This window comes from Gadus chalcogrammus, chromosome 7, assembly GCF_026213295.1.
Source record: "Gadus chalcogrammus isolate NIFS_2021 chromosome 7, NIFS_Gcha_1.0, whole genome shotgun sequence".
NCBI classification, from domain to species: Eukaryota; Metazoa; Chordata; class Actinopteri; order Gadiformes; family Gadidae; genus Gadus; species Gadus chalcogrammus.
Genome location: NC_079418.1, coordinates 19,839,133 through 19,853,763, shown reverse-complemented (window position 1 = coordinate 19,853,763; position 14,631 = coordinate 19,839,133). Strand labels below are relative to the sequence as shown.

General features: G+C 50.8%; 1 protein-coding gene across 1 annotated transcript in view; it reads right to left on the bottom strand.

Annotated features, from left to right (window-relative positions):
* Window positions 1–14,631, bottom strand: part of med13a (mediator complex subunit 13a) — a 72,864-nt gene that overhangs the window by 22,556 nt on the left and 35,677 nt on the right. The window contains 7 exon segments of the mRNA XM_056593616.1: window positions 1,712–1,931; window positions 4,515–4,957; window positions 4,991–5,372; window positions 8,784–8,894; window positions 9,983–10,148; window positions 10,733–10,924; window positions 11,573–11,761. Coding sequence (XP_056449591.1) covers window positions 1,712–1,931; window positions 4,515–4,957; window positions 4,991–5,372; window positions 8,784–8,894; window positions 9,983–10,148; window positions 10,733–10,924; window positions 11,573–11,761 — 1,703 coding nt within the window.

Here is a 14,631-nt window from a genome sequence, read left to right as displayed (position 1 = left end):
CACCTGACCGGTAGCTAATGGCAACCACCTTCACACAACCCATCCAAAGACCTGCCGTGAATATGGGAATATTCAAAGGCTGACACAGTGTGTGTGTGTGGGTGTATGTGTGTGTGTGTGCGTGCGCGTGTGTGTGTGTGTGTGTGTGTGTGTGTGTGCGTGTGTGTGTGTGTGTGTGTGCGCCCTCGCGTGTGTTTCAATTCGTCGGCATACCAGCTTCTGCCTCACCGCTCTTAGTCAGTCTAAAAGACTGTGTGGGGAAAACACGGGGTAGCTCTCTCTCTCTCTTTAACTCTCTCTACATGTCTCTCGCCCTCGCTTGCGCCCACTGCGAGGAAGAGTGAGGACCGGGCCGGGGAGAGTACGGGTCACCCTACAGATGATCACGTGGTTTCCTCAGTCTCAGCCTCAGTCTCCCTTCACCTCCGACCTCTCTCCCTCGCGCTGTCTCTTCTGCTTTATTCTTTGCTGATGACCACCGCCTCTCCCTGACACGTTTCAGAGGAGCGTGTCTTCTGCCGCATTAGGTGGCTCGGTCCCTTTCAGTGTTTTTCCCTTGGTTTTCTACGAGCCCCGAGGCGGCACGGCTGGTGGGTGTGGGAACGCGTTCTTCTCATGGTAAGATATTCCATATGATCCATGGCATCAATATTTATGACATGGCATGTAAAAAAACATTCTGTACGCGCCAAGACAGAAACAGAGGGAAGAAAAGAGAGGGAGAGAAAAAAAAGAGAGCGAGAGAGAGCAAGCAAGAGAGAAAGAGAGAAAGAGAAAGAGAAAGAGAAAGAGAGAGAGAGAGAGAGAGAGAGAGAGAGAGAGAGAGAGAGAGAGAGAGAGAGAGAGAGAGAGAGAGAGAGAGAGAGAGAGTGGGATTCTGTGTGTGTCTCCGGAAACATTATTGATGTTGAAGTGATACGGGCCCTTGAGAGTGTGTAGGGGATTACTGGGGAGATAAAACACACACACACACACACCCATGCACATAAGCACAAACACACACAGACACACACTCGACGGCGCAGAGTGTTTAAGCTGACAGCCGGAACCTCCCCACTGATGATGCCCATCATGGCACCCCTGGTCCAGTCGAGGGACGCACGCATTCAGACGAACAAGAGAGGCGGAGAGATAGACAGGCCGACAGACAGACAGGCAGAGATGCATACGTACAAACAAACACACGCACACTCGGGCTCGGAGGCAAATCACCAGAGAGACTACAAATAGACACAGAAATGACTGCAAAAAGGTCAGTCGAGCTACGTATAGAGCGGAGCCGTGCGTATAAGTGTGTGTATATGTTTGAGAGGAGCCCCTTCCGTCGTGTTCTTTACATCTGTTAGTAAAGAACACGATGGATCTGTGGGTCCTTTAGCTTTCATCCAAGGCCACTTCCAAAGCAGTTCAAGTCAGGGCTCGTCATGCATTATTTAGTATTGTCAGACGCACAGACGAACACAGTTACACAATAGGCACCGAAATTCAGTCAACTATTTAGGGCTTCATATGCTACAAAGATCTGCTACACCAAAAAATAAAAGTAGATATAAACATCAGTATGCTAAAAAGTATATAACAGGGTCATAATAAAGCTGACAATCACGGTAAAAAAATAAAGGGTCTATCCAGGCAGGCTGAGGCCTTTGGGGGGACGTGAACACCCCTCTGACCGCCACACGGTCACAGGGGCGGGGTGGGGGGAGCTCACCTTGTGTTTCCTGGCCGGGTCCCTCTCGCCGCCCTCCTTGTCCTTCCTGTCGGAGTGGGTGCACCTGGCGTCCTCTTCCTCGAAGGCGTAGGGGTCCTCCGAGGCCCCGGGCCCCCGCTCGGCCGCGGCGACCGCCAGCAGGTACTGGTCCCGCCGCGCCCGGTACATCTGCAGCCGCTCCTCCGACACCTTCAGGGGCCACAGGGAGCCCGCCATCACCCTGGAGATCGGGGGGGGGGGGGAGATGGGGGAGGCAGGGAGGAAGGGGGAGGGGGTGGGGGAGGGAGGGAGTGGGAGAGAGAGTGGGAGAGGGATTAGGAAGGAGAGGGGGGAGGGAGGGAGAGAGAGGGAGAGGGTGGTGGGAGGGAGCGGGGGAGAGAGGAGGAGAGTGTGGAGGGAGATTGGGAGGGAGAGGGGGGAGAGAGAGGGAGAGAGAGAGTTAGAAGTGTGATTGGCTAGGGTTGAGGGAGCATAAAGAGGAACAGCTGTTCTTCTTATTGTACACCAATTGAATGAAATGCATTTAATTAACACCACCATTCTAATGTGTCTTTGGATTTGTAACGGTTGCTGACACTGGCTAAAGTCTGGTTGGTAAAATCGCAACCAAAAAAAAGGTAAGAAATGTATCCTTCGCTTAGCGCCCGGGATGGCGTTGCAATTGGCAGATTGCGACGCATTGAGTAGCGTCTTGTCTTTTTTAAACCAATATCCAATGCCAATATTGGCCGATATTCTTAGCTACCACACCGTGACTGCATAAAATAGTGGCCTCAGGCAGAAAGTGGATAACTGTTGAAAACTGAACGCCTGCATCCCTCGTGGGTAAGCCCGGTGTAGAAGTGAAACTGAACCCAGGACTGAGGATCCGGCCCACTCTACCTGCGCCTCGACCTCCCAGGGAGGACAGACAGGTGGGGAGTGACGGAGGAGGAAGATGGTGTTGCCTGCATCGACCCCGCACTGACCTCCATCGAGCCTTCCCTGGGCTGCTGTACCACTCCAATCCAATCAATTAATCATCTGATTAAAGTCGAACATTGTTGCATTCGCATACCCGAGGATATGCTGTTGGTTATCATTGCCTTGCTTTTGCAGTTTAAAGTTCATAGTCGTAATTGTGGTCAATTATTAAGCACATTTGTGATCTTGAGTTTTTGTAGTTGGATGATAAGCTATTCAGAGAAATCTCCATTAAGAGGAATGCCTGGCAGCAACCTCACACATCACAAGACTCTCAAGAATTCTACTGTGTGTCCGTGTGTGTGTGTGTGTGTGTGTGGACCTAACATAGACCCCCACCCGCCCCCCCCCAACCCACGCACCCACCCTGCACACATGGAGGCAAGACGGAGATTAGCCCAGTGGCAGCAGCAGGGTTTACAACACACCAGAATACCCTGACCCACTGACCCAATAACCTGGACCCTGGGAGGACAGGCTACCACACACACACACACACACACACACACACACACACACACACACACACACACACACACACACACACACACACACACACACACACACACACACACACACACACACACACACACACAAAACATCAGATATATCGAAGTTTCCTTCGAGTAGAAAGAAATCCTTCCCTTCCCGCACCAGCCCAAACTATGTTAGAGCTTATTTTATGCTCTTTAGGCACAAGATGTTCAATGTATAAGCTGTCCAACTCATTAGGGTTGATGATATGTGTGTTAGGCAATGGCACTGGCACACACACACACACACATACACACACACACACTCTCTCTCTCTCTCTCTCGCACACACACTGCTGATTCTCTTATGAGAAGCAGCAGAGAAACTCATTATTGATCAAGTATTTTCTAATAACTTCACCGAACATGACCTTGGACATGTCCTTCAGAAGGTTGGCTCTAGCTGGATGTTTGGGGACCGTGCAGTGTGAGGCTCTGTGAGACTGTAACTCATTCATGGACTTCAAAGTGTGAGAGTGGACCTCAATACACTTCCCTCTCCTTCCTCAAGCCAAACGCTCCCTAACACATGATGATCATCTTGCCTTGCCCCCCTCCCCACACACACACACACACACCTCACAGACAAGTCAACATGATAGATACTATAGTTAATGTCCTTTGTTACAGAAACATGATTATGCACAAAACATTGTGCGTAATGTTTTGAGTATTTTCAACTCTGCTCAGACAGGAAAAGTGTTTGTGTTTGTTCAAATGCCATGTGTGTAACTTTGTGTGTTACATGCTGTGTCTTATTGTGCCATGTGTGATTGGCGCTTGCACACTCTGTGTGTGTTTGTGTGTGTATGTGTGTGCGACAGGGTCTCTGGTCTATTGGGATTCAAAGCGAAGTGCTGGCCGTGCACATTGGTGATGTGTGATGTCAAAAGGGCACATAGAGAGAGATTACCATGCTGTGTGGGTGCGACGAAAAGCCAGCCACAAACACTCTGAGTATAAGGGAGAGGGAGAAACAGAGAGCAGGAGAGTGAGCGAGTAAGAGAGTCATAGAGAGAGACAAAGAGAGGGCGAGAGAGCATGAGAGCGAGAGAGAGTCCAAGAGAGAGAGAGAGAAAGAGACTGGTCATTGTGTTCTCAGAGGCTGAGAGTGCCTGTTGACACGGAGTGTTGAAAAGGTGGGAGGGCACGGGGATGCCAAGCTCCTCGCTCGCCCAACAACATCCGTTATATCTCCCTCTCTTGCGTGCGCCGAGCCAGTGCGAGTGTGATTGTGTGTGTGAGTGTGAGTGCGTTCGTTGTGTCTGCGTGCGTGTGTGTGTGACACACACACGCACGTCACTCACTCCGTGGCGGAGACGGGCTGGCCGTCCATCGAGGCCGACGACGGCGCCTCGTCGCGCATCAGCCTGTCGCCGGGCAACAGCGGCGGCGGCCGGAGCTCGTCCTCTTTCCGCCGGGGCAGGTTGAAGAAGCGCCAGGGGGTGGGCGGGCCGTCCTCCTCGGCGTGGGTGACGGCCGCGCCCACGTAGACGGCGGCCTCGGGGGTCTCTGGGTAGGCCGCGCCCGGGTGCTGATGCTGCTGATGTTGGGGGTGAGGGTGGTCGTGTGGACGGAGGCCCTGGTGGTAGTGCTGGCTCTGGGGCTCCTCCCCTTCCTTGGCGCCGGGCTCGGAGGGCGGCTGGTAGAAGTGCTGGCTGCCGGGGCCGGGGCTGCCGGGGGTCTTCCCCGCCTCGTCGCAGGGGCGGTGGGGGCTGAGCGGGGGCGGCGGCGGCGAGCCGTCCAGCTCCTCGGCGGCGTTGGAGGAGGCGCAGGAGGACACGCCGCCGCCGCCGGTCACCGCGGAGCCGTGCCGATGCGGGGGAGGCGGCTTGGACAGGGTGGGCGTGTCGCCGAGGCTGGGGGCGTGGCCGGCACGCACGGAGGAGAAGCGGTTGCCGCCGGCGCCGTTGCCGTTGCCATTGGTGTCCTGGCCCCTCAGCGCCAGTCTGGCCCCGCCCCCATTCTCCCCGTTCTCCATGGAGGGGGCGTCGTCGCAGGCGGGGGCGCGGTGGTGGAACGGCGTCTGCGGTCGCTTCTGCTGCTTGTCCGCCTTCTCTGACTTGTCGCCGCCGGCCTTGTGTTTGGTGGGAGTCTGGGAGGGCGGCCCCCCCGATGGAGGCGGAGCCAGGGCCCCGCCCGAACGCTGCTTGGCCGTCTTGTATCTAATGGGGGGAGGGGGGGGGGGGAAGGGGAGGGTTGAGACAAAAGGGGGGGGTTGAGACAAACAGCGAGTCAGGTTAACACAACGCGTCTTAATGATCTCCAAATGTTTTTATTTCTGTCGTTTTTTGTTTTGTTGTCTTTGTGCTGCTTGATGGAAACCTTCCCAGAAATATGATATCAGTCACCTAAATTAACCTCGCTGCTGGCATCATGGCCACCGCTACGCCACTCTTTTTCTGACCAATTAGCAGGCAGGGAACAACGACTTTAAACAGTGATTATGATGCAAGGGTATCGAGTTCTGAGCAGATCGAATGCACACCCAAACCCCCACACACACACACACACACACACACACACACACACACACACACACACACACACACACACACACACACACACCCCAACACACAAACACAAGGGACAGATTCATAATGTGCTCAATACTTCACGCTGTATCTCACAAAGAGAAGACAAACAGCGCATTTATTCAAAACCAAAGCCCCATCACACACACGCACCAACACACAGGCAGCACTACATCAGAATGCAATGAAACTGCCAAAAGCAAAAGGCATTTCAAAGATTTGCACAGCGAGTATCTGACCAAAGTGATTTACAAAAATTCCAACATAAAAAACAAGCAGCATAAAATAAATAAATACCCATATGGAGGATAAAGTAGCCTCGATGTCAACTTTTAGACTTTTGTGTAAGAGGGCCATAACGTCAAAAGAGAGCAATAACGCCTTTACGATAAAGAAGAAGAACACACGCGCGCACACACACAATAGCAAGACACACATGCAGACACACACACAGCAAGAAAGAGGGGGTTCCCCACCTCAATGTCACCCAGATGTGGGAATCTTCTAGCCCATTACCAGTCTCCGCACACACACACACGCACGCGCACACGCACACGCACACGCACACACACACGCACACACACACACAGCCCAGCGGCCCCCTGATACCCCCCCCCCACCACCACCATACTAACTTTGAACTGCTGCCCTGCACTCCATCCAGAACACATGACCTCGGATTCACACTGGGCCCGTGTGGTTGTGGGTGGTTGTTTGTGTTTCAGGTTGGTTTTGTTCTTTGGGCAAGTGTACATCGGTTTACGAAGAATGTAAGAAAAGAGCATGTGGTTTTGGTGGAAGGCATCAGCAAAGAGAGGCAGAGGTCATGCACACAACACACACACACACACACACACACACACACACACACACACACACACACACACACACACACACACACACACACACACACACACACACACACACACACACACACACACACACACACACACACACTATGAAACAGACCAAGATTGACTAAGACAGGCGGATGTACACACGCACACAACTGAACCAGTCACATCGGGTGTCAAGGTGAATTGTTTGAGACAGCTCTTCAAGGGAAGTCTGTGTGTGTGTGTGTGTGTGTGTGTGTGTGTGTGTGTGTGTGTGTGTGTGTGTGTGTGTGTGTGTGTGTGTGTGTGTGTGTGTGTGTGTGTGTGTGTGTGTGTGTGTGTGTGTGTGTGTGTGTGTGCGCGCTCGTCTGTGTGTGTGTGTGTGTGTGTGTGTGTGTGTGCGCGCTCGTCTGTGTGTGTATGTGTGCGTGTGTGTGTGAGAAAGAGGAGACATTACAAGGCATACTGCTGACTGCAGCCTATTCAGCCGCGGCCCCTACAGACTGCCTCTCAGCAGGACGGGGGGGCAACTGCCCTCTTGCTGCCAGACAGTCTGAGGAGCGCACAAAAAATACAACAACAAAGACGAGCGACATTTAAACCAGTGCACACATTAACCCACGCCACGTACCGCCAGTCCATTTGTCAACATTAGCAACCGTGTAGACACACACACACACACACACACTCGCAAGCACAGAAACACACACGACTTCTGTTTTGCCCTGGTGGTGTCCCCAAAGTGTTCTGCCAGAGGTCGAACTTCTCTCTCTCTCTCTCCATCGTTCTCACTCTCCCTTTTCTCTGTCGCTATTTCTCTCCGTCTCTCTCTCTCCATCTCTCTTTTCTCTCCGTATCACCATTCTTCCCTGTCTCCGTCCCCCTCTCTGTACCCCTACTTCTCTTCGTTTCTCTCCCTCCATTTGTATCACTTTTTCTGTCTGCCTCTTTGGATCACCATTTCCCTCTACCTCTCTGTCCCTCTCCTCATCTCTCTCCAACCCCCTGTATCACCCTTTCATCGTCTCTCTCCATCCCTCCGTGTTGCTCTCTCATCATCCCTCTCCATCCCTCCCTATCACTCTCTCTCCATCCCTCCGTGTCACTCTCACCATTTCTCTCCATCCCTCTGTATCTCTCTCCATCCCTCTGTATCACTATTACTCTGTATCTCTCTCCCTCCCTCCATCTCTTTGCCTCACTCTTTCTCTCCATCCCCCAGCCCTCTCAAAGTGATTCCCATCAGAGGGGGAGGGGGAGGGGGGGGGGCGAATAACACAAACATACCAGCACGCCGTGATCCAAACCCCTGGCAGCGCTGTCACTTAACGCACAATGGAGATGAATGGAAAACTACGCAGAATAGTACGCCTGTCAGCCTCCCCGCAGACACTCGGTTGGCCCCGAGGACCAGAGAGGCAGCTGACTCAGAGCTTCCCCGGGACCGATGGTGCCGCAGCGAACGCCCCACCACGGCCATCGTTGGCGTGGGTGTGGTTGTGGGAGGACGGGGCTGTGGGGGAGGAGGGGGCGGGGGGGGGGGCGCGGTGGAGCTGGGTGGGCTCCAAACGTTAACAGAAGGCACAGGACCGGGACGTGGATGTGTCACCTGATTTGTTGAGGGCTTTGGCGCATTGCTTCCTCAAACAGCCAACGGGATCTATGCAGATTTTTGTTTTTAAGCGATACATGCTCGGCGGTGGCGGACATGTCTTTTTCCTTCCTTTGCCGCCACGTTTGTGGGAGTTTCTCGGAAATACCGATATGACATGGGGACCTAATCAACGGCGATGGTTCTAAAGGAAATGCTGCTGGAACGTTTCCGAAAGGGGTATTGGGAGGACATTGCTTTAGCTTTTTTATTGGACTTCAAAATAGTCTTTGTATACGAATACAAAAAAGAATGACTGGTGACATCGCAACAAAAGAAAACACACACACACACACGCACGCACACCCACGCACACAATCAACAGACCCTTGTGGCATGCCTCTTCTTCTTCCTCACGCCCCTTGAGCAAGGCAATCAACTCGGCACACCAACAATCAAACAAACAGTCGGAGGCCGGGGAATAGAACAGTCCAAATAACAGATTAAACCAACCTTCATACAACTTCAGAGATAATGTGTGCGCGTGTGTGCGTTTGTGTGTGTGCGTGTGTCTGTGTGTTTGTATGTGCGTGCGTGTTTGTGTGTGAGCGCTACCTGGAACAGTTGCAGCTGGACCTCTGTGACGGCTCCACAAAGTCCCAGGAGCCCAGCCGGTCGTTCAGATCCTCCTCACACGTTCCGTTGGTGGTGGCCGGGAACTTCCGCCTGGACGAGGAAAACAAAGACACGACATGTAAGAAAAATGGACCCCCGCACACATATTCAATCAAAGAATAAATGCAAAGAGGGCAGAGTAGAGTGATGGTGGTTAGGGGTGTTTGACTCCCAAACTAAAGGTTTTGGGATCGAATCCCAATGTTTGCAGACTACCTGTGGGCCCTTGACTTTTTCAATGAGTTAGGAAATGAATTAGCACCTGGTTACTATTGACCTGTAACTAAATTCAAGCTGCTTCTGCTGCTGCATCTGATTAAATACTCAATCATTGGTTGAGAAATTCGAGCAATCTATACACCTGGCGTCCATTGTGAACCAACAGGGGAGTGAGAAAGAGGTTTTTTTCGGAAACCCTTCTGGAGATGCCAGTTAAGATATCCCCGTGATATTCACCCTGGTACAGACACACCTGTCTGTCCCCCTATCTCCCGAAACAGAGATGTTGCAGCGCTGTAGCACGGCTACCGCTGCTGACACCACCGCCAGGGCCAACTTTAATTACACCCTGGTGGCATTACATGTTTAGGAGGGACTGGTGGAACGTATCATCATAGAAGATAATGATGTGTTCGATGTGTATGATTACTGACAATACAAAAGGGTGCATCGCTTCAAATCAAAGCTGTCTATATACAGGGCTGGGCGCTTAGCATTCTTACGTTTATTTATCTTTTTATCTTGGAACATTAAACTGTATGAAAATGTTATTTAAGCATAAAAAACTGATAAGTGGTGTCTCCTTAAAAGTATATATAGATCACAAACCAGGCATTGTCACATTATTGATTAATGGTAGTTTGGTCAAAAAACATCCAATATATAGACCAATATAAAAGGCAAATAAGACCAATATATACTATTAAGATAAATGAATCCACAGCGACTTTAAGTGAAATTAAGATACAAGCCAATCATGAGCAGGTACGGGTTAGGCATCCCGCCGAGATCATGTTAAGGACATCGGGGATCGAACCCGGTACCTTTCGTCCGGCTGGGAGACACCCAAACCAACACTAGTACCTGACCGGTACACTGTGACGGACACATTCACATTCTGCCGATGTGACGAGACGTACTTGTGGGGCGTCCGCTTGATGCTGCACTCCCGCCACACGCGCTCCAGCGCCTGGCCCGCCAGGCGGCGCGGGACCTTGCCCCCGTGGTGGGTGGGGGTGTCGGCGCCGAAGCCGTCCGTCGCCGCCGACGACAGCCTGACCCACTTCTGGGCGGTGCGGGAGTCTACTGCGCAAGGGTGGGGAAGAATGTCAGAGGCCGGGCGGGTTGGTCTTTATGGTCGTGGCGTTGTTAGATGTTGTGTCAATTAGTATTTTATTTAAAAACATAAAGCTCTATCTGAACGCGACCCTCCCCCTCAGTCTGAAGTGGACATTTGTTAACTGAGCTTACTTACATTAGATGTCCAATTTTACATCGAAATGAATTTGTTGAGAAAAGATTGGTTTGATTAACCCCCTTCCTAACAATACAACTACCTCTTTATGTAATTAACGTGATCAATGCCATGGAACAGCACGGGGCCAATCAGGAGCCATGACTTGTGCAGGTTAATTGCAATTCATCCAATCACCTTCATTGTATTCAGCTGGTGTCCTGATTCGTTAGCATTGAGTGGCTACTCCCTTTATCCATAAAGCGGTAACACAAGCTCAATAAGTACTGGACTTATTGCCATTATAAATGTTGCCTTTTAAGGAGTAACCTGACACGGCCTCACTACTCGGATAAACAGCCTTGGGGCTTCAGCCAAAGACTCTGGGTGTGTGTGCGTGTGTGTTTGTGTGTGTGTGTGTGTGTGTGTGCAGTACCTGTCTGAGCTTCTTCGGGGGAGGTGGGCGGGGTCAGCGTAACCAAGGAGATGGCGGGCTCGCGCTGGGAGGCAGGCACTTGGTGTCCGGGGTAGACGGTGGTGGAGTGGGAGGAGCCGGTGGTGGGCGGGGCCGGGATGTCGGACTGTGGCACCAGAACCAGGCAGGCTGGGTAGACCATTCGCACGCCACCTGGAGACAACCCGGAGAGAGAGAGCCTTCGTCACGCCACGTGGAGCGCTCGCTCACTTAACAGAGACTAGACAGAGAAGAGTTGTCACCTAATGTGAGGTCTAGCCAAGTTATATAATATTCCTCTTTTATACTCCAGCCTGGTTTATAGCAGCGGCAAATTGGCTGCGCAGCATTGTCACCAATTCAAAAAATGATACAAAATCTCTATCGTTTGGACTAAAGTGAGTCCCCGTCGAGTTAAAATATATTCCTCTCTTAACTAATAAGAGAAAAATGATAATAGATACCACGTTCATTGTGGTGGCACCGGATTGGAAACTAAAGCTGGGTTTTTAGCCACCACACATGGCTGCACCGCATCATCACCAATGCAGAAACACATTTGTTATCATGCCGAGTAATGCCAGTCCCAGCCAAGTGCTGTTTTATTCCTCACTTTACTTTCATGAAATGTTTTTATAGAAGCCTTTATAGAAACAACAATAATTCAATTTTTTTGGTGGCAGCGTATCAGAAACTTAAGGCGTCATTGTCTGAAGGACCACCACGTCACTCACAGCGACGCCGTGATTGGCTACTATAATCCCGGCCCCCTCAGGAAAAACAAACAAAAAACAAACAACAACAAAGGTGAGTCCTCCTCACCCACGAGGACCTCCGCGGAGGCCAGGGAGTCGTCCTCCCAGTCCATGCCCTCGGCCACGCCCTCCTTGGCCCCGGGGCTGATGGGATAGAACTGGTTCCACTCGTCGATCAGCCGCTGCGTGGGCGGGTCCGACAGCTTGAACGACTGGCCCGTCAGCGTGCCGTTGAGGCCGAACGGACTCAGGATGACTGTGAGGGGGGGGGTCGGGGTAAGGGGGGGACGGAAAAGAGGGGTGGCGGGTGATAGGGGGGGGGGGGGGGAGAGAGAAGAGAATATGGGTCAGCATCGGCCACCGTTCAATCCATCCTCTCTACACTGTTCTTTCTTTCAGGGCCCTGCCTCCTTACGTTTATAACAAATCCATTGTGTGTACTTGATTAGATGTATTATTGCGGCGTTAACGGCTGTGTCTCTTGTTATCGTGAAATCCTCATTCAAAATGTCATGACATCAGCCGATTACAATTGTTGTTACATTAATATTACATTATTTATAATATATGAATGAAGTAAAGTTAGCCTTTGGTTCCTTACTAAAGGATTTGAAAGACCGGACCGCCTATAAATAATGTGCCTTTTGGCCTTTTAGCTGAGATGAATTGCTCCCTTCCTTCCCTCCATGGGCTTCCTTCCTGTGGTTGTAGTCCACTTCCTCTCTTCCTTCCATTCTGTTTGCCCTGCACCCACTGCTGCTTTCTCTTCCTCCTCCTGCCTAGCTCCCGCAACATAGTGTTTTTTTTCCTACCCTTTCCTTTCTCCTTCTTTCCCTTTTCTCACGGGCCAGACCTGTCTCTTGTCTCGCGCCGCTCTTTCCCAACACTTACTGAATAATACGGGCGCCAATTATTGGCCAGCACTGCCCTAACTCTCCCGGAGCCCATAAACACGTTGTTATAAAAAAAAAAAAGGATCCTGAAGTAGCTAACGGGGTGAGCACACACACACACACACACACACACACACACACACACACACACACACACACACACACACGCACACACACACACACACACACACACACAGCCTGACAGCCAGAGACACACACTCTCCTCACAACAACAACAAATTGGGCAACAATTAGAGACAACGAAAAAGCGTGAAATTAGGACAACGAACGTCACTCGCACATTTTCCAACGAGCACACTCCCTCACATCCTGCTCTTGTAATTACAGAATTACACAGGAGGGGTCCCCTATGGTTAGGACTGCGTGTGTTGGAGTGTGTGTGATCGTGTGTGTGTGTGTGTGTTGCGGGGTTGATGTATATAAATGGGCTTGAGAGGAGAGTGGCCATTTGTTAATGTCCCCCTTCGCCGCGCTCCTCCTGTGAGTGTCACTACTGGCCTAGATGGCCTTGGTGCCAGGGTATCGATCCCCTGCTACCCGGGGTGAGGAGAAGGAGGTCGATGGGGAGGGGGGAGGGGAGAGAGGACAAGATGCATTAGCCGTCTCCACGGAGAGGGAAAGGGAGAGGGAGAGAGAGAGGGAGAGAGAGTTGAATTGACTACAATTCCCAGAGCCGCCAAGTCTCACCTCGTAAACCTCTAAAACACCTCTTTAATTTTAATGGGGGAAGTTTCAGAGAGGACAGAGAGTGCGTGTGTGCCAACACACACATATCATAAACCCTAACGAGTTGGACAACTTATACATTGGACATCTTGTGCAAAAACAGCATAAAATGTAAGCTGTTACAGATTGTTTTGGCTGCTGTGGGAAGGGGAAACTTTCACCTATGCTGTAGTTTGGAGCAGTAAAACGCTAATATTTCAGATTCTTGCTAGCTAGCTCATCATCCCTGCCTGTTTTAATTTTTTTCTTTAAGTGACAAAAGTGTTTTTTACAATTTAAAGTGCTAGCAAAGTGGAATACACACACAAAAAAGTCAAATTTACTTGAATACAATTCTACCCTACTACCGATTTTCTTTGATAGCCCACTCTTGAAGAACGACAGAGCACACCACAAATAACCCATAGCCAATAGAAGAGAGCCATAGACGATATATTAAGAGAGTGCGATAGATAAATAAAGAGAGAGAGATCAAATTCTGCACAATAATGGGAATGGTTTGCTGCCACCAAATCACCCCTCTCTCTCCCTGCCTCTCTCTCCCTGCCTCTCTCTCTCTCTCTCTCTCTCAGCCTATACCGGGCTCTTAAAGACATGTCAGATGTGCTTGGCTCAGTGTAATGGGGATAAGAGTTCATTACATCCACGCCGCACACTTTTATGAGGTCACATCCTGTAGAGAACGAGCAGAGCAGCACTAGAGCGAATGTGTGAGAGAGAGAGAGAGAGAGAGAGAGAGAGAGAGAGAGAGAGAGAGAGAGAGAGAGAGAGAGAGAGAGAGATGGCCAGTGAGCACTCCAACCACACACTGAGCCAAGCTTGGAAGAAGAGAGGGAAGGTATGGTGTGTGTGTGTGTGTGTGTGTGTGTGTGTGTGTGTGTGTGTGTGTGTGTGTGTGTGTGTGTGTGTGTGTGTGTGTGTGTGTGTGTGTGTGTGTGTGTGTGTGTGTGCGTGCGTGCGTGCGTGCGTGCGTGCGTGCGTGCGTGCGTGCGTGCGTGCGTGTGTGTGAGAATGAAAACGACAGAAATCCCGTTCCTGGCGGTGCTATGCTCGACGGACCAGGGCGAGATAAAACCACAAGGGGGAACCGCAGGGAATAATGGACACACACACACACACACATACATATTACATACGCACAAAAACCTACGTAAATTTTTTTATCGTATTGTATAAATAATAGATTTGAATCCATACAAGTGGAATTTGATTTAGAAAGCATTGGTTTAAAACGGTCGGAAACGATTATTGACTTGATACACAATACCACCAGATAACAATAATGATGATCATACAACAATAATAATAGTACACAGAGTACTCAACCGTTGACACTGAAAGATGGGATGGGGTTGCGCTGCTGCCAACGCAGATCAGTTGTCACTATGGGGCAAACACAGATGGATGTAATCACCAGAAATGATTAGGAGGGATGTGCTTCTCTGAGTGAATCCTCACACTGTGTTCTAGTTCTATGCTCCGATAC